At 46.1% G+C, this 27,977-nt stretch overlaps 1 protein-coding gene and 1 long non-coding RNA gene across 4 annotated transcripts; one reads left to right on the top strand and one right to left on the bottom strand.

Moving 5' to 3' along the window:
• Positions 1-27,850, top strand: LOC149344796 (complement inhibitor S-I1-like). The gene is made up of 6 exons (XM_089547308.1): positions 1-45; positions 2,471-2,545; positions 3,344-3,456; positions 10,352-10,611; positions 16,912-17,054; positions 27,653-27,850. The coding sequence occupies exons 1-6, from the start codon at positions 1-3 to the stop codon at positions 27,848-27,850; spliced, it is 834 nt and encodes a 277-aa protein (XP_089403434.1).
• LOC149344797 (uncharacterized) lies at positions 18,629-19,742 on the bottom strand. 3 transcript variants are annotated; one of them, XR_016282795.1, is made up of 3 exons: positions 19,702-19,742; positions 19,239-19,463; positions 18,629-19,087 (listed from the first exon to the last, which is right to left on the bottom strand). It is a non-coding gene; the product is annotated as an uncharacterized LOC149344797 (long non-coding RNA). The 3 variants fall into 3 exon arrangements; XR_016282794.1 differs by lacking the exon at positions 19,702-19,742 and having other exon boundaries at positions 18,629-18,761; positions 18,869-19,087; positions 19,239-19,561; XR_016282793.1 differs by lacking the exon at positions 19,702-19,742 and having other exon boundaries at positions 19,239-19,561.
• Positions 27,851-27,977: the final 127 nt, after the last annotated feature.

Here is a 27,977-nt window from a genome sequence, read left to right as displayed (position 1 = left end):
ATGGTTTTAGGAGACGCTGTTTCGAGCACCATGTACCCGTTTATTGTGAGTCCTTCATACGTACATCAAACTTCAACAGCATGCTGACGCCAGGCTTCTAGGGCAACAATCACCGAATTTCAACTCTGTTTTAGTGGTCTGTACTCCTAAAGAGGATTTATGAAGTTTTTAAACGGAAAAGAAAGATGCTGCACGAAGGCCTTTTCTGAACGTAGATTCGACAAGTGTATTGTATTTCGCGGGAGTCTTTTCACACCGAAAAATAGAGTTATATGAATAACACTTTGGTGCAAAAATTTGGGTAACTGTTTTTCATCATGGTCTACAATTTTTCAATTTACACTTTGCTTGAAGTCAATATTTTTTCTAATATTAGCTACGTTTCCGAACGTAGCTAATTCATATTGTCTAATTAACAATGAAGTGCGAAAACCTATTGCAGACTAGGCCACCCGAATTTCAATAACAATCCGTTAGTTTCGCTCGTACAGAACGCAGCGTCTTTTTTTAAATCTCGGTTAATTTTAGCTGGAACACCCTGTATATCAGACGCCTACAATTTAGGATTTTTCTTCTTAGGCAGATTAACTCTGCTGCCCATACGCCGACTGCGGGCAATTGTAGAAAAGTTACTCTACTCCTATGCATCCCACCTTATGAGAGAGAATGCGTGCCCGGAATTTTAAGGAGAGGTTGCGTTAGCTGTGGCCGGTCGGGTCGCGACTTGTTTTTATCGTGCTCGCTACCCACTTGGAGACCACGTTAACGCATGTGCGTCATAGCGTCTTGAACTGACTAGGCTACGCAGTGCGAGGCACAAATATTATTTGTTATTGAAGGCCTTAAGGGCCAGTCTGTTTAGTGAGGTAGGTATCAGATGTCGAGGAGCTCTTGGTTGGAAGGAGGCAAAAATAAAACTTAAAGGATGATACTGATGACACTAAATGCCGTAACTCGCATTTAAGATGTTCGAAGGCGCTCATCATGAGCGACTCAAAAAGTTTTCCGCGAAGGGAAATTCATCTGGACATCATGAACATCCGTAGTCGCCGAAGATACTAGTTTTTGTCTCCTGCCGCAACTGGCGTTCTAGTGCCTTGCGAAAGGGCATGCATAAAATGTGCTCATGTTAAGCCATGCATGTCGGAGTAAAGGCGACAAGCGCGGCCACTAAGAATCTGGTGGCAATCCGCGTGACATCTGACTCATAAAACTTCAGACTCGGAACCAAATTTATTTCAACTTCACTTGGTACATATCCGAAAAGACAAAAAGCCTTCTGGAGGCTTGACGAGACCTACACTTTACTGACAAGCACTTGGCACAAACAGCAATGATGATCACATATTTAGGAAAGAACACAGAACATTAAGAAAATTCATGAGAAAAAATGGGTAATAAACTGGATTACTTGAAAAATGGACAAACTTTACATCGGCTTTCAAACTAAGGAAGTAAATTCCACATTTGAAGCATTTGTAGCGTTTCTCCTACAGGAATGGAATACCAACTAGCCCCATTTCTCACATTGTTACATTCCGAGTTAAGAATGGTTGTTAAAGAGTATTTTAGCATTTGTCGTCCGTAATTTGTTCGGGTGAGAGATGCTCCTGAGTGGTCAGTGCTACACCTGTTGTATACATTTAATCGTCATGTTAAAGAGGCGGCGTCTTTTAAATAAATGTCGTTTCTCGAGATGCCGCTGCGGTAGCTTGAAGTATAGAACTGTACAAGGCGGTGACAGGTAGAAGTTATAATTTATCAAAAGTTGGTTTTGTTTGTACGTGAAATTTAGCATTAGGAAATGATACGTCTCGGTTTTTTTCTGTAATCCAAACAGAACGTTGACGTTAGTTTCCGTAGGAGCGCCCCAAACGAGGAATGAATTATTCTGCGTGGAAAATAACAATGAATTATAAAGTTGCAATTTAATGCCTTTAGCCAAAAAAACAATAACGCGACATGACGCCAATTGCACGAGCGAGTTTGGAACGAATGTGGCTAATAATAACGTCGCATATGTGTCAGATTAAGGGGTTCTGCCACAGGAAAATGACGCCATTTTTACAGAAAAAATTCTCCTTGTTACTTCAGTGAAACACAACCGTGACGTCAAAACGTCGCGGACAAGATGTGGAAAATACTGCATTATTTTTCTTACATGACGTCTCTCAGATAGATGTAAGTAGAACTGAATATACCTTAACTGAACCAGATTTCACACTCAAGGAAGTTGCCTAAAGCGCCGCCTAACTTCGAGCATTTCCGCTCTCTTTTTTTGCCAATTATGTGTGGGTATGCATCAGGTTTGTTTACTAGTTATTTTCTTTTCACTTCTTTTATTTGTTTTTGCCTTGTGTTTTTTTTTTGTTTTCTTCTCTTGACACAAATCTCCACACTGTTACACTCTTGGCGCAAACAGGTCTCCAAAGTGCTTCACAAATAACAATGCACTTTGATGGGATTTCAGGTTCGGATATCCATAACATTTTCAAACGATACATCGTACAATGAAAACTACGACGACGTTTGCCCGGACACGCACGTAAGTAGCCGTCCAATAGTCGTCCGAAAATCAAGCTATAGCAGTGTACAGGTAACAAAAAAGAAAAAAAAAACGCGGATTCGATTCTAAACGCCAGAATAAAAACAAATTAAGGGAATGAAGTAAGCCAACTGAAATTGGTAGTGAGGGACACTTTTTTTCATGTTTTTTTCATGTGAGGGCTAATCGAAAGAGAGCTATCCGAATCCCATAAAGTCTTGTCAACCGATAGTTCCTCCATTGGACGAGATTTCGTCAACTCGCTTTCTATCAATATGCTAAATAAAACAAATAATTTCGCAATGAAATAATTTACCTTCTTAATTATCAAACTAGCTGAATAAAAGAAAAATTAACTACGACAAGAAGACTGCCCTTAAACCTGCCCCAGTTTGATCATTGTAGAGTACGCTGTTATTTTATGCCTGGTCCTAGTCTTTGCTTCTTGAGATGTTTTTGCTGTCGGAATGAATCTCAAGTGCAAGAAGTGAATGGTAGAGTTAAAAGCTGGGGCATGTTTTCTTGGCTAAATGCTTCAGTACTTCTTAGAACCACTGACGGCTCATAGCACGACGTGTTTTCGCTCTAGTGAAAATATCTGGTGTCGATATTCCTTATAAGTGAGTTTAGCACTATTATGCGCCTATTGAGAAATATCCCATTAATTATTACTTTTTAGCCCGGAAAATGTCCTTTGATCGCCTGTATGAGCACCAGGCAGACATGGCCTTCACGTTGTCCATGTTTCTTACAGACAGGGCCTCTGACAGTCTTCCCCAGCTGAAACTTTCTTCGCAGTTGCGAAGGGATCGAAAGAAGCCCATGCACCCAAAGGAGCCTGGCCGCACCTGTGTCGGCTCCGTGGTGTCTCGGAAACACGTGCTGACAGCCGGCCGCTGCATTTGGCCTCTGTACGTCTCTGTTGCGAACAAAAATTCAGAAACATCCTCAATATCGCTAGAAGCTCATACTTTTCATGTTCCTGCTTCAGGCGATCGGCTATTTTGTATTTCAGTTCACAATTTTTTTGTGTCCTTAGCATAATCGACACCGCCACATCCAACTTCTAGTTTTTCGGCACACGCTCATTTGAAGTACACCTTGCGCGTCTTTACTCTATGGGTGCTCTTTACTCTATGGGAGCAGATTATGTCATCACTATAACTTGCCGTGCCAGCTGGTCCAATATAGATGCAAAGAAAGAACTGCGTAAACGAGATACCGACGGCGCAGAAGCAACGACGCGCACAAACTCAAACTAATAATTTTATTACAGGAAGGAACACGTCGCGTATATGCAGCGATCTCAGCATCTTATAAAGAACGCCAGCGCGTGAGAACGTGCCGAGGAAGGAAAACACACAACTCCAAAACTTCCGCGTTGTAAACGATATTCGTAAACTAGACTGGTCCACGCAAAGAATACTCAGAAACCAACAAGCTGTCAATTCCGGCTTCAGCTGTTGCGAACAGCTGGGTGCCCTCCGTATGTCATGTCGAGTGTGTGCGAAAACCTGCTGAAAAAAATAAAAACTCGCAGCAAAGTTAAATACGACTAACGTAAGAAGAACCACGTGATTGCTCACATCGCAAGCTATCCCACAGCGTCAAGAGAAACGCGAAGTGCGGCGTCAGTGTGGTTTTCTCCGCTTCATGCGAACTTTCGAAGGTGTACCTGATGATGAAGAATGCTAAAGCCCCATGCGCAGTCAATTATGAAAGGAACTTTACGGGTTGTGTACCTGGAGTGGCGTATCCTACACCTCTTAGTTGCGGCAATGTTTACATAGGCCAACCCGGCAGATGTTTTAATGAAAGCGCAAGAGAGCACAGGTTGAAAATATCTAAAAATGCAGGGGGGTTCATGGCTGAGCATTGCACGGACAGCAAAATCATGAATAGACAGGATTGCCTACAATGATTTGAGAAGACACAGTTTTTGGCAAGGTGTAAAGACAAATGGGAGCGCCTCGTCATTGCAATTCTGTAGTTAGCAAACAGTCCATTTCCTTGTCATCCAAACAATTTTCTTTTTTTCCAAGGCCACATGTAGGTTCTGTAGTGTCGGAGGTCTCCCTTAGAGGCGTTCTTCCATTCGTTTTGGTGTTGCTTTGGTAAGCTTCGTCTCACTTTTAGGAAAGGGTCGTTAGGCAATGTGGGCTTGTGCAACAGTTCTGGTTTTTCATGCTTTTTTTTTAGTTTTGGAGTACCACAGCTATTGTATATTTTCTGTTTAGTTTTAGTTTGTTTGGTGCCTATGGTCACTGTTTTTGTAGTTTCATGAGGTAGTTTTTCTGAGTTTTTACAGTAGTATGTGCTGTTCAGACCTCGTGCCTTTTTCACTGCTTTGCTTTTTAGTGACGTAGAATGGCGCGGATACTTTTGATTTATTTTGTTGTTTTGGGGGCAGCCCTAGTCTTTATGGGTTTTCGCACTTGTGCATGAAGACCGATTAGACTTTCGTTCCTCTCTGTTGGTTCTACTTTCCAGAATCCAATTCGAGTGGCACTCGACTGTGTGCTTTCGCTGTGCGATGTTTATTGCTTTCTATGTTTTCTTAGTGGGCCAGTGCAGGTTAGGAATATCGTTTACAACCCGGTAGTGTTGCAGTTGTTGGTTTTCTTACTTGTGCACGTGTTCAGGCGCTGGTGTTTTCCATAAGATGCTGAGATCGCTTTATAAACACCTCGTGTTCCTTCCCGCAATAAAGGTGTTAGTCCTCGTTTGTATGTGCCGTTGCCTCTGCGCCGTCCGTATCTCGTTTGCGCAGTTCTTTCTTTGCATTTATGTTATCAGTTCATCCCAAACTATATCTAAACACGCTCTGAACATCCTCTAACCTCTAAAGCGATATGAAACCATGTGTGCCTTAAGTTGGGAGGCATGTACGAAGTTTTGCAAAGGTATCTAAACTTCCGTTTTCAAGCGAGTGAAAGTTTCGGCCACATATCTAGCTCATTTCTGCTTGAGCCTCAAAAATCTTACGCTTGCAGAAAATGTCCAGGCCATAACATTTGCTCCATGAAGGTTTTTCCAAGAATATTCAGCCAAGATTCGGGTACAGAAATTGATGCATAACCGCTGTATGTTTTTTTATGATGTCTGCTGAAGACATGCTGTAAACAGCAGTAAGTAAAACGGCTTCTTCTATAATGTGGTGCTCTATTGAAAAACTGCGGCTAGAGAAAACAGCCTTACGGATGTGGTGCTCACGAAATGTTCATTGTGCTGTAGACAAGAAATCGGTACGAAATCAAAGATTTGCGTGGTAAGCTTTTTCGTTAGTCTGCCTTCGCAGCCTTGAAGACCTGAGGAACACGTTCGACGACTGAAGTTTTGGACCTTCCTTTTGGAGATTCCGCTCAGCCTTGATACACTACTCTCCGTGACTGAAAACCTACTACACTGCCGTGACATGGGCGTTACTTTAAACTGCAGGGGTAGTTTTTAGCTTTATTATTTTCGCTTCCTCAGTTGCTTTGCGCCATTAAAATCAATATAACTAACTATTTTCGCTTCTTTTTAGTTTTTTGCTAGTTATGCTTTAATGCTACATTCCAATTCGTTCATTGCTGCTTGGCTTAAAAAGAAGCATTGGCTAAAGTTTTTAATTGCATCCTGCCAGTATCGCATCCTTCCGTATCTCTTGATTCAGTTTCTAAACTTCAAAACTGCAGGAAAAAAACATATATGGATATGTTATCAGGAAAGAAAAAACCAGCGGTTTCATATTGTACGCGTCTAGGATATGGCGCGCATATAAACTGGTCGCTGAATTTTGCGTACTGGAAGTAGTAACACTTTAAAAACATTCATAATGAAACGTTTCAACCGTAGAAAAGAGCAATTATTACAGTATCAAAACTTGCAATTGCGCTTCTTGTGGCATTAGGAACAACTGTGAATATTTAATTTACATTTTTGCTAAGAGAAATGCATGAATAGCTAACAAGATTGCAGGAAATGATCTTTTCCATCCTTTACACAGCGCTGAATTGCATAAGGACTCAAATGGATGACATTGGCATCCATGGCTATCAGTTGATCTATTCCTTTTCAGTGCTTCTTAGTGTTTGCTGATAAGTGCTGGTAGATAGAAGGCATTGAAAGACGGTAAGCATGTGAACCAAAGTAAAAAAAAATGAAGAACGCGCAAAAGCACACAAGCTCCAGGTGGATCAGACGAGGAAAAGAATGGCGAGTTAATATAGAATCGTTAGAGCTAAAGGTAAACAAGACACTCAATATAAACCACAATCGACCACCTTCTACTGTTTATCAATCCAGAAACCTACAAAACCTTCCAGCGTGCGTATATGCCGGTAGTTCTGTGAACGCTAAATTCTCTCCACGCAATATCTTTCACCGATTTCTTGGAAACCAGTGGCCGTCCCGGTTCCTTCCCGTTAGTCTCTTCAAACTCCTAATACTCCGCGTGTGGCATATGATTCAGAGTGCATAAATGTGAAGGATTTTTATTTGCGTTCCGCAGAACTGCATAAAAAGTAATCACAATTGCAGACATGGCCTTTTCCAGCCAATATAAATAAGGAAAGGCGAGGTGCCAGCTGCCAGATATTAAAGAGGCCTGCTTAACGTTATTCCTAACGGGCAGAGAAGTGTAAAATGTTTGCGGCCGTAGTGTTTTATTAACACGTCATGGATTGCTTTCAATTTTACTTTCGATTTTACTTTCGCCTGTTTATTTGCCGCATTTTTTTTCATTGTTAGACATTTTAAATTATAAAAATTAGCCGAAATAAACTTTTCGTTCGTGATCGTTTTTTTAATGAATCTATGTTTTTTTACATTCTAGCAATGAAGGGGTCACTAGTGATGAAATCTTCCAAGTTCATAACTTTTATATGATGTTTTCAACGCCTAGGCATTACAGGATTAAAAAGCAGGCACAGTAGTGTCACTGACCACGTAAACAGGGACCAATCAGCCCTATGTAACAGAAGCCTACCACCACAGCGGCGGCTCATTCTAGAAGGAATGTCGTTAATGTACAGAAATTCTGGTTATAAACGCTGGTAACAACTTCCAGTGGTGGCCAAGTGCTCCGAGGCGCCAGAAAACCGCTCTATCAACCGCTCTCCGGGGCGACTTGGAATGCAGCTCGGAACGAAGATCTTACAGCGCTGTCGGTTAGTTGGTAGAGGGCAGGTTTGTGCTGACCGCGTCGGGGTTGTCTGCACTTTGTGTGCGCATATCACGTTGTCGCGAGCGTGCTGCAAGTGCCAGCAGTACAGGACTAAGATGCGTAAGGGAAAGTGGGCGAGAGAGGCGAACTTGGATTGGTCTTCACATGTTACGATAGAAGCTTTGCCAGCACTACTACGTTAGCCTGGGACAGCCCTTCCGAAAATGTGCCTGGATGAACTTCGAAGGGCAGAGAGGACGTACCAATGATTGCACGCGACGACTGCGGAAGGACCTTGTGGTACGTGTCCGTGAAGGGCAGGGGAAGCGTGGCCGGCAATAAGATTGTTAGGATTATTATTATTACGATTATTGTTATCAAGATTAAGATTACTGTTATTACTAGAAACAGCCTAGAAGAGACATCAACGACAACATCCTCCGTGTGCGCGCCCTTGATAACAAAGCCGCTGCGCTCAGTTGGCAAGAGAATATTCATGGCGCTACTGGGATACTTCGTTTTCACAGTAACCCGCTTGGATTCCCGTGTTGTAGTCGCTACACACTGTGACTTTAGGGGGGAAAAGCATCACTACCCGTGTATACGGCTTCAATGTAGGCGCACGCAAGTTTTTGAGCTTTAGTTTCGCGTCAATACGTTCGTTTTAACATGGTTGGTCTGCGACAGATTGCGCCCAGTTTCGGTAACAGCTGTGCGCTTAACCGCCACCAATTTCACAGCATTTGCAATGAGGTGGCATAAAGCTCCCACTCAGTGCTCAGACTGCCTCCTTTTATGCCCTCCTAGCACTTTTTTATTGGCTCAAGTTGGATGTGAATTCCCCTTTTACTCAGCGTTGCTTTCTGCTGCTGGTTTCGTGTTTTGTTTCGGGTTGAACTTGGCCTGCGGTTTAAAAAGATCTTTGACTGGCATTCCCAACAATGGGAGATAAAGGATTTTAGTGGATAGAAAAGGCAGCTATTTCTCCAGTGACAGTTTGAGACCTGGGTATCTGCGGTCCTCGTAGGAAAACGCTACGAAGGAGCAGCTGCAATGAGCCATAGTAGGATGTGGTTGCCAAAGGCGTCGAACTGGTTCGTAGGTGTCTGACAGTTTTTGCAACGAAAGCCAATCGAGCCTGCAGCCCTTTGAATAGTATTCGTAGCTGCCAAAGATTTGCGAGGGAACGTTTCGCACGGTCATCATATCGGATACCAGTGTGACACAGTGTAAGACCAGCACTCCAGAGCTTTCCATCTAAGCAGCAGGTTAGAGCTTCCTCGTTTGCGCGGTCACGCCGTGCAGCTCTCTGCAACGTGCAAAACGCTTTTGGTTACAACGAATATGAGAAGTTTCTTTGAAGGAGTGGCCTAAAGTAAAACAAGCGGAATTTCTCTTTAGCTCACATCTTGTGCGAGCGATGAACGCATCTGTGTTTATTTTAAAGAACTACACGTTATGCGGCCAATTGATGTGTTCAAAGTAATAAGGCTCATCGTAGAAAAGCCGTGACCTTGTCTGGCGATATTTTATGAAGGCATGTACTCCTTTAGCTTTGATTACGTTAGTGACTGCGACATTGCAACTAGCGTGGAAAGCACAAGGACAGCGACAAAAGGAACCGACGGGACAGCACGCTAGTTGTCACGCTAGCTGGCTTCCCTGACAGCATACTCGCGTCTGTCGCTGAGAGCCTTATTAAAGAGCTCCGACAGGGACGCAAGACAGCAGGCTGCTGCAATGACAGCCTGGGGGGACGTCCGGTGCCTGTGCCCTACATGCACAACATGTCCCATCGCCTCAAAAAGGCCGCGGGAAAGTGCGGCATCCCTGTCGTTTTGACAGCCCCACAAAAGCTGTCTAGGATGTGCCGAATGGTCAACAATGCTTACCAGGCAAGAACCTGCGCAACAAAACACGCCACGCGGTTTGTGAACTGCACCATCGGTGCAGTGTATCTTATCCCACTGAGCTGTGGTAAATGTTATATTGGCCAAACAGGCCAGTGCCTGAACGAAAGGCTACGAAAACACCGGACTACAGTCGCAGCTCTGATGGCGGGGGGCCATTTGGCCGCACATTGCCGCAAATGCATAGTAAAAACAACAGGCGGTAATGAAGAAAAATGCATTCCACTCTTTAGCGACACGAGAGTGCTGAGGCGGCTTCATAGGCAGGGTGATAGGGAGATATTTGAAGCTTTTTGCATTGATAAGGCAGGGGACAAGTGCGTGAGCACACCCTCAGTAGCCCTCACGAAAAAAGAGATAATGTATTGGTCAAAAAACTTGGGCGTCAATTTGGTTTAAATGTTTACTCTTTGTTATGACAACCTGCTTCGTGATAAAGAGAAGGGGGCGGGGGTACAGTCTCCTGAGCATGCGCTGAATAGAAGTGTAAAAATCTGTTATTTGTGCATTAAAACGTCAGTTGAAGTCTAGCGTGCTGTCCCGTCGGTTCCTTTTGTCGCTGTCCTTGTGCTTTCCACGCTAGTTGCAATGTCGCAGTCACTAACGAATTCACACCAACTAGCCCAACTGTCTTCCATGATCATTTTAGCTTTGATTTGTCGTGACGAAAGTGGTCACGTGTTGAAGGCCACAGTGCCTCCATTTCATTGCCGTATTCTTTTTTTTTCTTGGCCTTCTTCCGAGACGCAGGAAGTTGCGTCCAGTGTACACCGTGTACTACGGGTCGGCAATATGGAACGAGCAAAAGCCGACGAAAGTGATCCGCGCCGTGCGGCACCCCGGCTGCCGCTCATTCGGCCGAGGCAGGCGCCTGGTGAACGACGTGGCGGTGCTCGAGATCGAGCAGGAGTTCCCTGCCAGGCTGGACGCGGTGTCCCTGCCGCAGGACCTCGGAAACATCACAGGACGTGTGGTCGAGACGGCAGGATGGGGCAACACTGACGAAGAGCGTGAGTGCTCTGCACAGGTTTGGACTCCGTCTTCTCCCTGTTGCAATGCTCCCATTCATTAACACGTTCCGACGCGAAAAACACGGGTTCGAACCGGCCGCGGCGCTCGAATTTCGAAGGAGGCAAAATCCTAGATACCAGTGTGCTTTGCGGTGTCAGTGCACGTTAAAGAACCCCAGGTGGTCGAAATTTCCGGTGCCCTTCACTACGGCGTCCCTCGTAGCCTTAGTCTGTTTGGGACGTTAAACCCCATAAACTATAAACTAACATGTTCCTGAAACTGTAGGGAAAAAATACACTAAAGGAGGCTGTCGATCAAAATAACCAGTTGGTTTTAAGTGAGCGCAGTTCCGGCTCCATGCCTAGCATTACTCAGGTACCAGAATATTTACGCAGAAAGTGTTCCTGCATGGCCTCATCTAGGTTTTGACGGCCATCGAATTTTCTCTCAACGTCATGTTTCCCGCAGTGGTCACCCATAAGCGGTTCGTCGCCTGTCGTCAACGGAATACGGCGAATAGTATGAACAGCACACGTGCGTAGTAAAACTGCTTAATAGGGAGACGTATTCAAAAAGAAGAACCTACTATGCTGGCAGAGAAGTATTGCGACATCTTAAGAGCAGAAGGCCAGGCTTTTTCATCCATTAAAATTTTCTCTCTTCTGATAGTCCCTGACGAACGGATAATGCTCATGCAGCTTACTGCAGACAGACAGCGCAACATCGAACCGCGACGCATTGAAACCAATTGAGCAACTGCACTTATTCATTTCGCAGCCTTTTCAAATACACCACATGCGTGAACCTAACTGCCCTAAGATTTCCGCTTCGATCCTTCAACTGGCATAGAAATAATCGAAGACACTTAAGGTCCACCTTAAGGGTATGACTCTCTAGCTTTATGAGTTTCTTCTTTCACTCCCACCTTCCTCACTTACCTGAGGCATGGTTCGGTGGCCACCGAGATGTGAGACAATTACTGCGCCATTTTTTTTCCTCACAGAACCATTTTAACTAGTGCCCATACGTGCAGAATTAGTCATTCTCTACTTAGCAATAAGGGATTCCTGGTTTCCCTCATAGCACTCTTGGCGCAGTGGTGCAGCGGTTAAGCGATGCACCACTGACCTGTCATGGCAGGCCCTGGCTCCAGTAGGGCTTGTGCGACTTAGGTTGGTCTTGCCAGGCAACCTCTCGAGAAATAACTAATTCTACTGCCACCTGCCACGGTGAGCAGTTTGCTCACAATCTGGCAGGCATGTTGCGATGTGCCACAAGGCTACGTGACCTAGGTGGCCCACGTGCCTCTTAGGTTGATTCTCCAGTGATGTTTCGTTGATTTTTCGCTCACGCTCAACGACGGGACGCCTCGGCGACTCCGGGTTGTACGCAGCATGAGAACCTTAAGACTGTAGCATATATACGTGCACGCCAATATCAGCGCACCTCATCATCTGAAAACTGTTTTCAAATCCAAAATCTTCATCGTGTAGCTCGAGGCCGAATAAACGACCTCCGCTTGCTGGCACCAGCCGCACCCGAGGACCACCGGCCAAGCTGGGCTGTTGGCGTCCGCTAACTCGATTAACAAAGTCGTGCCGAAAGCACATGCATTCACGGTGACACGTCAGTGTGTTAACTGACCGAGGCGATGTTGACAACTAAAAGCTGGATTTCAGGATTCGGGGGAAAGCAGTGGGGCGCGCTGACCACGAGCTACTTGTCTAATGCGTCGACAGCAGCCTCCGTGTCAACTAGCGAATTCAGGTGCTGGCCGAGTAGAGCAACCTCTACAAAGTCGTAATGCGCAGCACGGCGACATGAAAGCGACGAGAGGGACCGATGTGACGAGGGAACAAGCGCAGGAACTGGTGCTGGCACGCCTTGGGAACCGACCCCGAGGCGCTCTTGTACTAGTGCTGAGGCAGAGGTGTTAGGGCGCTCTCAAAGGTGATGGCCTCTTTGTTCGCAGAGAAAACAAAGGACACCTAGGAACATGCTGCCAGGGTCTGATGACTTCCACACACGTGCGCTTTCAGGCTGTTTGCCCTTGAAGTTATGCAGTGCCCAAAGAGGAGTCGGAGGGATCTGCGCCCCAACGGTGCGCTCTGCAGACGATGGGGCCCCTCGTGTGGCCCGCTGGGTCATGTCCGCTTCGACGGCGAGGCTCACAGCGTCGCAGGCCAACTTAGGTCGCCCGAGGAGGACCTGGCGCTGAGCCTCAGGATCTCGGATGGCGTCCGCACAGGCTTACGTGCCGACCAGGGCCACGGTGGTCTGTGGCGCACCCGGCAGTGACTCCTACGCAAACTGCTGGACTGCTGCGGCAAGGTCCGGGTAACTTTCCCCGGGCTCCTGCCGGCGACCACGCAGGCGCTGGTATCAGAGCGACCTGTAATGGCCGGCGAGGAGGCCCGCTATGGCGTCGTACCGGCCAACATCCACGCGGGGCACGTTTGGGAACAGCTCCACTGCTTGGCCATGCAGCTTGGCCATGAGCACGACGGCCTTCGTGCTCTCACTTCACCCATTCGCCACTGCGATGGTGTCCAGCTGGAACTGGTAGGCCTACCAAGGGGCAGTGCCATCGAAGATTGGTAACTCAGGCAACCCAGCGGCCAAACCGGATGGCACGCAGCTCCGCCATGCACCCTATGGTCGGACTCGGCCTAACGAGTGCGGGTGTGGAGTCCACGGGGTTCATTCAAGCCCCCAGACCACCGCGGTTCGAGTAGGCCGGCAGTGGACGATGTTCCCCACGCTGGAGCGCATCAAGCCAAGCCTCTACCAGGTTTAGTCGCCGGGAGAAGCGCTGGAGAACAGCCTCTGCAGTCGGAGAATCGGCAGGCCGTCGGAATGGCGGAGATAATCGGCGGTGTCCGCCGCACCGTGTGCCACAACAGCCGGCGGTGGGCCGCTGTCCTCGGCGCCATCCCACCGCTGCTGTCAAGAATGTTACGGGCTCACGGGCCCACCCTGCAGAACTCACCCAGAGATGCAGGAACCACGACAAAACAAGTCCAGAAGGTGGCGATTCTCTGAGATTTCGCTCCCCGCTGTCGTCTTCAAGCGGAGCGGTCGCTTGGACTCGTGCGCCGCAACCTGTGGCACTATTAAGGAAGTGAGACATTGGTTGATTTGAGGCAAGAAATTGAAATTATCTTACTGAGCCGAAGTATATGCTCAGTCGGCACACGAAATTGGCATTTGGAAGAAATGAGAGAGAATGTTTACTAAGTAGCACGGATTTGTGCTACCTAGCAGACGACGATGAGCCCGTAGTACCCCGGAACGGAGCGCTCGCGCTTTTCAGACATACTATCGCCAAGAGATAGTTTTGCTAGGCTCTGACCCTCCAGATTAGTGCTTTCGCACTAAAACTGGTGCAAGCACCCTGAACATGGAGTTTCTGACTAGGCTTCTATAATGCAATATTGTTTCCTTTACGTAGAGCCTGAAACGGACACGTCAGCTTTTACTTTTAGTGAGCAGGATGGGGCAACTAATCTGGCTGCTACCACCCAATCCGTTGTACCCCGTTTCCGCTGGGTAGAGTAGCCACGTGGAAACAATTTTGACTTTCGTTTTTTTTGTGTGTTTTTAGTCATTGCAGACTTATATGGGTCCGGTGCACCTCGATTATGTTCTCATTACAGGAGAAACTTTATGTATTTGCACGATTAAGGATTGAATTATAGTTCATAATACCCACTGATCTTGAGCCCATCCGGTGCATTGCATGTATTCTTCGGTACGTTCTGGAACTCAAACTTTAATCATCTGACTTTAGTATACTGGAGTTCAGGCTGCTAGAAGTCGGTCGCCTGCAGGTTAAAGAGCCCCAGGTGGTCGAAATTTCCAGAGCCCTCCGCTACGGCGTCTCTCATAGCCTTAGTCGCTTTAGGACGTTAAACCCATAAACCAAACCAAACCAAACCAAACCAAAACGCCATATGTGGGCATATTGGCGAAACTTATAAGCGAGGGGGTCCTTGAAACTCGCTATTCTTGGCGGTACGTTCGAAATTCGCTGAGAACTACTTTGTTTCCACGAATCAAGAGCGAAAGTGAACTAAGTGTATCGAATTGAAATATACCAGCAGCGCCCAGAAAAGCGCCAATGACTTCAGTGAAGCACAGAAGATACAAAAGATAGTCCTTGATTCTTTAATACTCTCAAGCATGTCGCCCCTTCTCATAGATATTTTATACAGGTTGGGGTACCGCTCACTGGCTTCGTCATTTCCACAACGCCGAACGTTGCCAGGTACACTTAGGTTATTGTCTCCAAATGACGCCTTTTCATTCGCGCCCATTACTCAGCTGACATTGTCCTTACGGCCCAAGCACACCCTGTCGCTTCGTAAATCGCTTTCGGTTCCCACATGCTATTCTTGCGCTTAGAATAACGGTGTTTACCACAACTAATGTGTCACAAACATTGTGTCTTGAGGTGGAAAGACAGTGCGCTTTCTGCAGACATCGGTGTGAAAGAAAAAGTCAGCCTGAACGAATCATTTTATAAATTGCATGCTGCCTAGAGCAGGTCCTATGTGTTGGCTGCACGTCATGCTGCCCGCTGCGTAAGTGTCCTTGTTAGTGAACTTGAACAGAATTACTAAAGGAATACTAAATAAATACTAAAGCAGCAAAGAGCAGCACCCGTTGCGGAGGCAGGCGGACATGGAGGCTTTCGATTAAGGCGCGCAAGGCGGCGACGGCGTTTTCCCATGTAAGAGGCCTCTGCAAACGACGACTTTCATATAAGTAGGCGCTAGGATGTGTTCTGCCTCCAACTGGAGGTTTCTTGGACGGACGGATAACGATACCACGAGAAATTTAGTTACGCCTTTGCAAATAGCGTGCATTAGGCTCGGCGAAAAACTTCGAGAGTTTGATATTTATCACTGGCAGTGCTCTTTGCCCTCCGGCAATGTTATCAGCAAACTTTGAAGACGTATGTTTAAGATGGTTAGCTCAGTGAGCTGCCGTGCAAGCGTTCACGCGTGGCCATATCTTTCAGCTAACCGCCTTCATCTGTGTCAGTCAATGGTATTTGCGTGGTTGATAACATCTGCTGCAAAACATACCAAGACCGTAATCCTTGACGACCACAGTCACAAACCATTCAGATTGCGCCATGGTCTCCCTATCATTTTAGTCTCTTGAATCTCTTGTCTATAAGCTGGTCCCAGGATTTTCTCCCCGATTTATGCCCAGAAGTTCTGGACAAGCACATTTATTCAATGGAAAGTTTTTTTTAATGCAATTTTTTCGTATGTCGTTAGAGTGCACGTTATCAATCAATATATCAGCAGATCCCTCTTCGCGATGCGTGTAGGTTTCTGATTTCTATTGGAAAAACAAATCACATTGGTGTTTTTATGGCAGTCATGTCCCAGGACCTGGCCGTGAATTATAAAACAGAAAAAACAGCCAGGTTTCCTCAAACCTGCCTTCAGGCTAGGCTCGCAGCACTTCCACAATAGTTTAGGACTCAGAAGAACAGACCTGGGCATGTCTGTAGCCGCCATAATGATGATGATGATGACATCCTCAGGCTTATTGGCACATACCCACGGCGGAGGATTCGCTTGTAATCTTGAAGACAGGCTCTTCTTTTTCCGCGTCTTTTCGCAGTCTTCCTTATGAATGCAGCAGCAAAGTGGTGAATTCGCCTTAGTGGGAAGTGTTTCTCCTCTGTTCCCTCGCATAACTGATGGTTTTAGTGATAGGCTACGTCAGAATGTTTCACTCTCAGCAGGTTAAATATTATTTGTACGGAATATTTAAGTAAACGCGACACACTATCCAGCTATTCGGATAGAGCCCGAAAAACTGCAAACAGAATTCAGTGAAACGAATTGCTAGACTGGTTGGGATATGTTAGAACTTTATTTATATCTCCTCATACAGAAAGAATAAAAGAAGTCAAAAGCCTACAGAAAATGTTTAGTACATTCGAATCAGGGCGAATGCACGGTTTGTACTACGCAGAAGATGACGATGACCGGGCAGTGCCTCGAGACGGAGTGCCCACGCTAGATTACCTTCTCGAACATATTCTAGACGATTTGGCTAGGCTCTTAAGTTCAGGATTAGTGCTTTCGCAATTAAAGAAAAGTGTTCTTTCTCGTCTGAAGTGTCGCTCTGAAATTGTCGTATCAGAGGACTAAGACCTATCAGAGGACTGAGACCTCCAGCGGTGTTTTCTTCGTTAAACTCAAGCGTTGCGCATAATGCATATCTGGGTCAAAGCACTGCAGCACATGTATTTCCCTTTCTCTCTGTGCATGCAGAGGAGGCTCGGCTGAACCACAGCGACCACCTTCAGCGGGTCACCCTCCGTTTGCGGACTGCGCAGCGCTGTAAAGAAGCGTATCCTAGCGCCGATCTGAAGGGACAGATCTGCGCAACCGCCAAGGACGGCCAACCGCACCTGGTGAGACGCCGCACGTAACTGCTGGCAGAGAACGCAGCCTTGCTTAGCGCACACCCTATTACCATGCACAAAACTTGATTTAATGAGAACAACACGTTGCATCCAATTTTAAAATGGACAAATCCCTATTCTCTCAAGGTTGCTTTAGGAGAAAATGGACTGGTTGATTTGTCATGTGTGTTTAGGGTCTTAAGTTAAAGGAATGTTTTAAACGAAGTGGTAGGTAAATGTTGAGAACATTAACCCCTTTACGTTAAAAACAGGCATCTTAAACTTGTAATCACGCATTGTAGCCGTATCTGCTCGTGCGCCATGAAAGCTAACGTTAGCTCATAAGGGGTGCGGATGAAGTTGGGGAAAAGGGGAGGGGGGAGCTTCTTCGCGGCACCAACCACTTGCAAGGCGTAGGTAGTATCGAAAACACATTCGATAGTAACTTTCGATACATTTTGAGCATCGGTATTAGATAGCGCTTGGCAAAAACGAAAGTATTCGACTATTGGTGTCGAAAAAAGTTTTTAGTGTATGATGTATTTTAACCGCACTCGATGTTCCAAAAGAGAAGAGTGGCAGAGATTCTGAGGCACTTGTGAGTCAGACTTTGGCTAGCGGTGCTAGCTCAGACAGGTAATATTAAAAAAATGGAGGACTAGAAATAGAAGATGTCACTGCCGTTCGCCCAGACAGTCGTGTTTCTTTCAACGTTCTTTGTTAGGCGGATCGATGATATATTTGTTGCGCTTCTGCACATTAGGTAACGGAAGGAACGAGGAGGCAGGCTGGCCGTTATAGTAGAAACAAGTTTAGAGTTGCGGGGATTGCGCAACATGAATGAAAGGCTCAACTCCATGCTCAGGAGCTTACAGAAGATTTGGTTTTTACACTGTAGGCCCTTTAAAGGCTACCTACTATTCCACACGCAGGTCAAGGGTGTTAACAGCGCCAGCAGAGTGAAATGCATCAGCTGACTCATTCTTTCCGTTTCGAGGAGCAAAGCTAGAGCAAGCCGTAGCACTCAAGAGCTGGAAGTCAAACTTCAGTTTCTCAAATATACACCGAGGATCTTCAAGTCGACGTGCCCTACTGAAAAATCCGGTATGAATTTTAAACCGGAACCGCATACCGGGTTATTGTACAGGATTTGCGATACCGGATTACTGGAATATCCTGTATAAAACAGGACAGTCCTGTATAATACAGGACTCTCCTGTTTTGTACAGGATACTCCGGTATCGCAAATCCTGTACAATAACCCGGTATGCGGTTCCGGTTTAAAATTCATACCGGAATACAGGACAGTCCTGTATTAAACAGGCTAGGCCCGTATTATACAGGAGGGCCCTGTATCACAGGACAAAGGCAGAATAAAATGCTTCAAATATATCCCACTTGGACTAAATCTGCCCAAAAACTGGGGCCATAAGTGTACATGCCAAATGCTGAAATATACAGAGCCTCAGAAACTGGTAATCTGCGATTATCAGCAACTCGCATTGCAGTCGATGTGCCATTGTGTTATTTGCTCCCACCTTTTACCAAAGTATTGGTAGCTTGGTGAGTATTATAATGCATCAAAAACTCCAAAAGATGTTTATTTTTTCCGCATGTCTTGAACCAGCTCACTAAGGTAATAATTTAACTCTTTGCGACGATCTACCGGCGCTGGGGTCTCTACAGGGTGCTGGCCAATGAAGTAGTCAAAAGCACCTGCAGAAAAGAAAATATGATTGGTAGTACATAATGCCCCCAGCTTATCATTTAATTGCGCACTGACACACAACATAATGCATTGAGCACTGTGACATGCAACTTACGGCCAATGGCTTGTAGCTTTTCAGGGGTCATTGGCTTTCTGCCCACTGTGGAGGCTTCTGACTTCAGGTTCCGATGGCAAGCTTGCCCTGTAACGCCCCTTTCCAGGAGTTGTGGAGTCGTCCAAAGGCTGCGTCTTTACAGAAACGCGAATCTTTGGGTGCCACCATAACTGCTGCGCACGTTGCCGAAGGAATAAAAATTCCATTCCCGAGGTGGACCTGTATGCAATAACAAATCCATACCCCAGTAGCACAAACGGGGCTCTGAATTGCGGGCCCCCGTGGGCCCAGACAAGCCACAGACAAGCCAGGCGTCTCAAGACGCCAGGCCCTGAGCATTGGCAATGCTCAGTATCGTGAATGCACCTACCGCCTTCCATATTTGAATCAATAATGTATTGCAAATCTGCGTCGTAACATTGTTGGTGTGTAAACAGGTTGCTCAGACGATTGCGATGCTTGCGTGGTCATCCTCCATTATTTACGGCACATACCGCAGCATTGATGCGATGCGTGATGTTTGTTCAAGGTCTTGAGCCGCTCCCCCTCAGGACGCTTATCAATGATTGCTCTCGCACGTATACACCATGTGCCTCTGTAAAGAAATAATACAAACTATAAAACTAATTTTAGTCGTGCTATCATGAAGGACAAGCAATTTCGGTATGTAACTGAAAGAAAATTTTGCGCTATTTCGTCCCTCTACGCTGTTCTGTCTACAAAGTTTTAGTTAAAAAGACACTGAACAGTTAGAACGTTTCTGTTGACGCCGAGCAGATAACCGAGACGGAGGCAGTACTTAAAGAACAGAGTGATTTAAAATGCGTACTTACGTCCTAGCAGCACGACGTCGCCGTCATAAAATCCGCCTTCCACCGGTCGAATGTTCACCACCGGCCTCCACCGGTCAAATGTTCACCACTCACGTCTTTCGGAGCGAAGTCATTCATCACTGAGACAAGGATGATAGGGTTCCACCATATTTGCACTGGACGTACGCATGAAAGGCGATGTCATCTTTGATCATGGATTGATCAAGGCAACACGAAGAAAGTCGCAAAAAATTGTATAACACAAATTCAACGCCAACGAGCGAGTGCCAGCGTGTTTTCCCAGCTACCTTCATCGCTTGACACTCAACCCAGCCGCAGGAGAGAAGTAAAAACCTGTTCCAAACAAACGCAGGAAAGGCGGGGGGAGGGGGGGGGGGGGCACTTTTGCAAAAAGTCACCGCGAAGCGGCCGGGGACAGTGAACAAGTAGAATCGGAACCTCCTCGCCACTTCATGGAAGTCGCGGGAAGCGTGGTCGGGAGGGCGGCTTAAAATGTTCGGTCGTGGGTTGACAGACACAGAGGAGCCCAAGGGGAAGGAACAAAGCCCGATAGAAAGACCAGGAATGCGCAGGTTTTTTTGTTGTGACGGACCCAGGAAAAGCAGAGAAGGCCGTGATGAGAGAAAAAAAAAAGCTTTAAAAAATTTGCGTAAAGACGGGTTACTCGTGTAAGGTTTCTACAGGTGGTTTTTGTTTTTATTTTGTTCTCTCGAGCGCTGTATCTTCTAGCTAGCACGAAGCGTCGCCCTTAAGGGAACACCGCAAGCTGCCGGCTCCGTTGATATCTTGTTCGTCGATAGAAATGTTCTGGGCGATTTGTGATTAGTATGCCTTCCTGATAAAGTGAAGGGTGGGGCCGCTCAGGATGGCACTTGGACAAGTTGCGTTATCAATGGGCAATCACTTGACGAAGAAGAAGTGCAAAGAATTCCTGCACGAAAACCAAGAATTTTCTTTCTTCATCGATGCGTCGCTACAGACTGCCGCTAGCGAACAGCTGCTGCAATGAACGCGACAGTAACAAACCTTTTGGAGCCTCTGGCGCAGTCACCGGAGGCTCGCCATGTTTATCAGCCAGTCGTGAAGTTCTGCACTGTGAAATCCAGAGTAATCTGCGCAGGACTTACGAAGGCTGCTGGCGGATATATACTAGCCGTGTGCCCGCACACAGCCGCCTTGACTTTGTCAGGGTGCTGCACGGGAAGCCAATATGGCGGTTGCCCTCAAATCACCAAATCATGCACAAACTGCATGTTTTGCCACTGCGAAGCTCACGCTTAGCCCTTTTCTTTTCCTAGCCCTTTCAACAAAGCCGTGTATGTGTTGATTATCGCACTTATGCGCGCGCTGCCCCCACCTTTCCCCTAAAAAATATCTGCTGGCGTACAACAGTCAATCTGCAGACCAAGCACCAAAACCGCGGCACATATCGCTCTGAATACAGGCTGGTATGTCCGGTTTGAGCTCCGTACCGGACTAGTCTGTCCGGTTTGAGCTCCGTACCGGACTGGTCTGTCCAGTTTGAGCTTCGAACCGGGAATGGACTTTCCGGTATGAGCTCCGTACCGGAGCGGTCTGTCCGGTTTGGGATCGATACCGGACCGGTATGAACCGGTATAGCCATCAAACCGGACGGGTCTCGCCAGTATGAGAGTGATACCGGACCGGTATGAAACCGATATGTTCCGGTAAAATCCGGTTTGCCGTGATACCGGATTTTTCAATAGGGTGTCTATGCACTCTTATACACCGATAAAAGTACCTTAAAATAATACAACATGACAACGTGCTCATGTGCTCCTACCGAAAGGTATTTTCTTTGTGCATTGCTTAACGCACGGGTGCATCACGGGGCTTTTTTGGGCCGGTTGTTTGAGGAAATACCAACACTTACTGCAGTTAAGTAAAAAAAAAACATCTATATAAAGAGATTAAGAAGATATGTTTAGCCTAGTACAAAATTTGAGGAATTACTTCTGAAAGGGGGTTTCTGCACAAATGGTCAAGGCGTGGTGTTTACAGCGGGCGACAGACACAAGACGGCGAGCAGAACGGCGGGCCGCGCAGTAGACGGCCAGTCCAACCCAAGCGATCTCGTGCAGCGCGGCGGCACTTCGTCTTACAGCGACGCTTCGTCGTCGTCGGCGCTCCGGCAGCGATCGGCCTAGGCGGTATCAGGCGCGGCCGTCGTTGTTCGGTACACTTCCTTTGTTTTTTTCCCTTATAACCTTTAACAATTACTTTTCAACTTAGTGGGTCTGTTACACATAATGCTGGGTAAACCGCTCTTTAGCTTTTCCAAGCACAGGGCAACTGCAGAGGCAACTGGTAAATAATGCAGTAAAAAATAAAAAGCATTAGAAACAGATTCAAGCTTATGCACATAAAGTCAATGATCAAAGGTTGGCTCACATGAAGAACATTAGCTATAAAAAAATATTTTCGCTAGGCTGCGTCAGGAAGAAATCGTCTGAACGTCACCACGACTTCGTCCCAATGTCGAAGTTTTTATGAAACCTGCTACGCTGACAGTAGAGCTGAAAGAAATTAGAAATTAAAGAAATCGGTGCTGGCGTATTTGTTTAAACCTTTTAGATACAGTGTGCAACATCAAATACACAAAAATTTCACAAAGCGCGGAGAAATTTTAATCTTACTGAATAGTATTACCAGCTGTTTAATACTGGCGATTTCAGTGATGTATGGAAGAACTGGCGGTAGAAGATAGAGTATCTGCATAGAAAATCAGTGTTTGTTCAATATCTCGTATCGGTATCGGAAATACAATTTTTTGCGGTTTCGGGTATTGGTATCGCAGATACTTTTTCAAGCATCCTGCCCAGCCCTGCTACATGGCTGCTCGTGTGTGTCCGACTACGCTACGCCGCAAAAAGTGCTGTGGCATAGAGCAAATGAGATTCAATGAGAAAAGAACCGCAGTTCAACAAAACACCATCGCTTACTCCACGCTCGCGAAGTCGTTAGTGCCTCCTGAAGAATCAGAAAAAAAAACTATTGAAAATTACAGTGTTATCGTTGCTAATAACTAATTTCATATACAGATAGCCATACAATTTGTGCCAGCAGACTGCAGGAGGTTCAACATAATGATTGTCCATTATTTTGAATCATGAAATAAATCTGTGTTAGTTTCATTTTACTTTACTATGACCCCGATTTTTCATGTAAAGCCGGTGTAACGTGATTTTTCCATCTCGAACACTGCCGCCGCGGTGGCGAAGTGGTTAAGGCGCTCGGCTGCTGACACGAAAGACGCGGTTTCGATCCCGGCCGCGGTGGTTCAATTTTCATGGGGGCGAAATTCTAGAGGCCCGTGTACTGTGCGATGTCAGTAAACGTTAAAGAACTCCAGGTGGTCAAAACTTCCGGAGCCCTTCACTACGGCGTCTCTCATAAAACACCATAAAAACCAAACCAAAATCTACCTCGAACACTCGATTTAAAACTGGCCTAAACACTACGTCTACCCCAAAAATGAGTCTGTAGTACACAGGTTTCCAAGCGACAAAGCTGAAGACACCGCAAGCTGTTTTAGTGAATACACAAAATCTCCCCCCCCCCCCCCTCAAATAAAGAAATCCGGAAATGTACAGGCCGAGTTATGACTTATGGCCTTTAGTGCACCGCTCAAATAAGTGAAGAAAAAAAGATAAATTTGTAACAGTTTTGTTCAGTCCCCCAAATGCTACCGCTGCAAAAATTAATTAAATACGAGCTTGGCCATTTGTCCAAGCTTCTGTTGCTTTAGCTCCCAGCAGATTTGCAAATTCGCATTGCATATGGAATCAATTCGTGAGTGCTTCATTTACGAATTTTTTTTCCCATCTCATCCGGATGCTTCATGATACCTCCTTCATGCTCCCCGTTATTTGCAGTGCCGCAGTTGCTGGTGATTCGGACACTGCGCCGTTACTTGTATCCCAGAGCAAAGGTTATCTAACTGCAGTCGTCCCGCTTGTCAGCTGAGTGGGCTTTACAGGTCTTTGGGTACAATGCTGACTACGATTATGACTAAAATTCATCAATCCGAAACCACATGGCTCAGAAGCAGACGCAGCCACGTTTGCGAGCTAATGAGCCACGACCTATTCGGGTTAACGCAGCAGACTTTACGCGGGGCAGAGCTGCCCGGCGATCCAGAGCGGCAACACCATTTGGTCGAACTATGAGCAACGGCTTCGTTACTGCGAGCGACCGGCGCCCGTTTGAGCAAGAGGCAGAATAATGTAGCAATTTTCCCATTGTCTAAATGAGTGGCCGGCTTAGCAAACTGCCCGTACCAGCAGAGCATCCTAATCACTCCAACAAACCAACACTGGCACGAAAGATTTCAGAGCCGGTCTCCGGTAGAGATGGGAGCGTGACTTCTTTATGTGCTCTCCACACGGTTTGGTCTCCATCATTATGTAGCAGCTCCTTAACACTAAAGCCGGAATAGTAAGCGCGACCGATGGTGGTGAAGGCTTTCGATGTCTGCCCTGTAACGAGATACCTCCCCCTCCTAAAGCACAAAGCTTGTGCCCTAGTTGATGGTGTGCCTACACTAGATCTTCTTCGATGCCGGTGCTTCTGCAATTTCTTCTTAACCTAAGCGCTTGTTGAAACGCAAAGGAATATAAGTTTCGGCGCGACTAAAGGTATACGTTTTGTGGATTGAGTGCGCTGTCGTTACGCCCTATGGGAGCATGCAGTGTGAGCCAGTCTTAAGGGGGTGAACTTTTTCAAACGCACCCAGCGTTGCTGATGAGGCATCACAAAAGAATAGGGCGCGGACTTGATCCAAGTATGACTAAAAGTGTTTCGATTTTAGTATTTCGCCATTTAAGCAATTATAGAGACTCCAAGAGCAGGATATGTTTTGGTGTTAGCCTCCCTTCCTATCGTCGACAGCACGCTCAGCCCAACTCAACGACTGTCACTTGAGAGTTCGATGGGTTGTGCTCTATTTCCGTCACTTCACTCATCCATTTGCTCAAGTCGCCTACCTATGAGGTCTCTTCTCCACCAAGGCTGTTCTGCTCAATAGGCCACGAACCTACCATAGATATTTCATACGACTTACATTCACTGTAACAGGCTTTGCTCCACTCGACATCTTGAAGTCGAAGGATGCTCAGGCTAGATCACAAAAAAATTAAAATATTGATTATCTACGTCTTCATATGGGGCTAACTTGAAATTCCGTGAGATCTGCGTGCTTCTTAGAACTACGCATAGCCAGATAGTATACTGATGTCTCACCGGAACGACTTCGTTTCCTAGAAAAGAGACCATGGCCAGTAATCTGAGTGGAAGAAGCGCTCAGGGAATAGCTGCCTAAGCTAACATTCTCCGCATCTTCAATGAACTCAAGCGTCCCGAGCTGTATAGGTTCGTTATTCTCTTCGGAAGGTTCCCAAGCACTTCCAGATGAGTGATTCAGTACTGACGAAGAGACATGAAGCGGTACTTACCGAGAATAAGCGCAGAATGCGTATTTAGAAGAATTACAGGGTGTCCAGAATTGGGCTTTACGAACCTAGAAACAAATGCTAAGAGCAGTACACAAAAGCAATTTTCGCAAATGGGTTCTACGCGCAGGCAGACACACAGAGAAAACTTGTCATCGTAGCCTGAAAAATCAGCTAAAATTCATCAGTTAACTTCTTCATTGCAGTTTGCGTGCATGCTTATATTGAAAACCTTGAGACAGTGTCAAAGACATTCTAGTTTGTACTATTTTAGTAACGCGCTTGTGTCTTTGAATATGGACGTCTAAAATTTCATCCCAAACCATGTAAATATGCATGTGATCGCGGCGCTGATCAAGAAGCCCCTCCGTGATGTGACAGAGCTCTTGCGTATGCGCTTCGACTCACAAGAAAGCAGAGTTACAGGCGACGGCTATAAATATGTGCTCTTTTACCAGCGGTGTGGTATCGCTGTACTTCACCGCATGCGACACGCACGCAACATGCACAACATACTCTTTTCTACATGTGAAAAGTGAGAAAAAAACTTTTGCATGCCTTCAACGCAGTGCGTCCGCATATGATGTTGCACTATGTAATAAGTGCACATATACCATTTTATATCCTCTATGACCAAAAGCAAGAAAGATTTGGGCTCCAACGGCCACCTGCAGACCAGCTGTTATTGAAAAATTTTGTGCGGTTGTTTGGAATATGTTGAAACAGGATACGGCTTTCCAGAACAGGTGGCGAAGTTTTTATAGAGGTTTCACATTGCCCCACCACCAAGCTTTTAAATTTTGGCTTGAGCGTGGTCCACACTGCACGTCATCATCCCCGGCTATCGCCATGACTGCAAACAGGCTCAGGTCAACTTGACAATGACCGTGAATGGCGCGTTCTTGAACGCAAAAAGTGCGCTGGACTACAAAAAAGCACCTGCTATAAAAGCACCTGGACTACACTGTCAGGGAACGAGCATATTTAAAAAGTGTCATTAAAACTTAGGGTTGTAGGTATATTAAATCATAGTCACGGTATACTTCCGGTTAATATGAAGAAACTTTTATACAACGCTCTGTTTAATTCGCCACAATTGTGATCGAACACTTCTCTGAGCAACCTTAAAAGACTTGTATTACTACAAATGAAAACCGTCCGTAAAATAGAGAATACTTCCAGGTTAGGACACACACACGACTTTTCCGAAAAGGCATGATCATAATAGCTGATAATATTTATGCTTACAAACTGTTGTGCGCTTACAGGAAAACAGTGCAAAGAAGATCGGAAACAATTTTAAATTTAAGAAATCTTAAAACAATACGAAAACCTGCACTTCTCGCTACCATCCACTGTGGTTTGTTCCTTTTTCACGTACTAGCTGTAGGGTAGAAAGGATTAAACATTCATTATCATCCATTTCAAATAAACTAGACCTCCAGCACATAGATGTTTCAATGCCACATTGACACATCTCCAACCCTTTTTACGCGACAGTTATAGGGCTTTCATTTAATAATGGTTTTCGTCTTTCGCAGTATTCCTTCCGTATATTGTATTTCATTTATACCTTTGTCGCTTTCCCTCACCGTGTTAAACAACATGCAGGTTTGATAAAGTTCCTGTTGTAAAAAAAAAAGCTTTTTTTCGACACATGTTTCTTGCCATTGTCGTTGCTGCTGATGTGAAAGTGGCTGTAGCGTTCTCAAGCTGCTGAGAGAGCAGTTTTTTTCTCCAGCCACCTGCTTTCACTCATTTATATACAGTGGCGAAAATAAACAGTACAATTATTACTATCCTTGAGCAGGAGCCAACAACGGAAATTTCTCTTCCGACATACTGCGACGCCAATTACAGCACAGAATTCACCGCATGTAGGTATCAGATTGGTATTACAGGCTACGCAGAACTGCACTACACACGAGCTGTTCCATAGACCGCGCTGTTGTGGGCGCTCATGGGCTTCGGGATGTTCCTGGAAGGTGGAAACTGCCTGGCGTGGCTGCTTTTTTGCTCTAGCAGCATCGAGCAGGCTTTTGCCAGAAGACAGGAGAGAAAAAAAGAACTAGTAGTGCTGCAGCTGGAGTGCCGCTGCAGCTTCGTTGTTTATTCAGGTTATTCGTTTAATTTGCTTGACTTAAAAATCTGCCAACGTGGACATGATGCATCGGAGCACAGAACGCTTTGTCCAGACTTCGTGCATTACTCGTACCATGTGCACGCTGCCCTCCAGCACCCTTATCTTGCTGTGCGAGGCTAACGGCAGATCAGGGTGAAGGCGCCTTCTTCAGGCAGGGCATTTGTACTGGAGCCTGCGCGAAAGCGGCTCCCAAAACAACGCCTTAGCGAATGGCGCCTACTACCGATACATGCATTCCAACTGATTTCGGGCTTCATTTTATTTGATGTGTCACAAAGCTTATGTGGAGGAGCGGAGCTGGGGCGTTTCAACCTTTTCCGTCATATCTTTCGCACAGGATGACTTTGGCGCGCCGCTTCTGCTGACCACGGATGACTGGTACGTGGTGGGCGTCTTCTCCTGGTTCCGCCTGAGAGATTTTCCGACCTCGCCGTTTGTCTTTGCAAGCACTGCCTACTACGCACAGTGGATAAAGAGCGTCATCGAGAAGTCGTCTGGAGACGAGAAGGAGAAGCAGAACGCAACACAGCGATAAGCGAATAAAACACTCTGTGCCTCGTGTCTTCCTTGAAGTTAAGAAAATATCGCTTTCCACATGGCTTCTGCACGTGGTATGAGGGCGCAGACTGGGAGCGTCTGAAATTCATTCCTCGGCCTTTTTT

This window comes from Amblyomma mixtum, chromosome 5, assembly GCF_055824585.1.
Source record: "Amblyomma mixtum isolate Tamu chromosome 5, ASM5582458v1, whole genome shotgun sequence".
In the NCBI taxonomy this organism is placed as follows: domain Eukaryota; kingdom Metazoa; phylum Arthropoda; class Arachnida; order Ixodida; family Ixodidae; genus Amblyomma; species Amblyomma mixtum.
The sequence above is the reverse complement of the archived record's forward strand: the minus strand, read 5'-3'. Positions and strand labels throughout refer to the sequence as shown.

Coding starts and splice junctions, on each gene's coding strand:
- LOC149344796 (XM_089547308.1), top strand. CDS start 1: ATGGTTTTAGGAGACGCTGTTTCGAGCACCATGTACCCGTTTATT. Junction 10,612..16,911: donor GGGCAACACTGACGAAGAGC/GTGAGTGCTCTG, acceptor CTGTGCATGCAG/AGGAGGCTCGGCTGAACCAC. Junction 17,055..27,652: donor AGGACGGCCAACCGCACCTG/GTGAGACGCCGC, acceptor TCTTTCGCACAG/GATGACTTTGGCGCGCCGCT.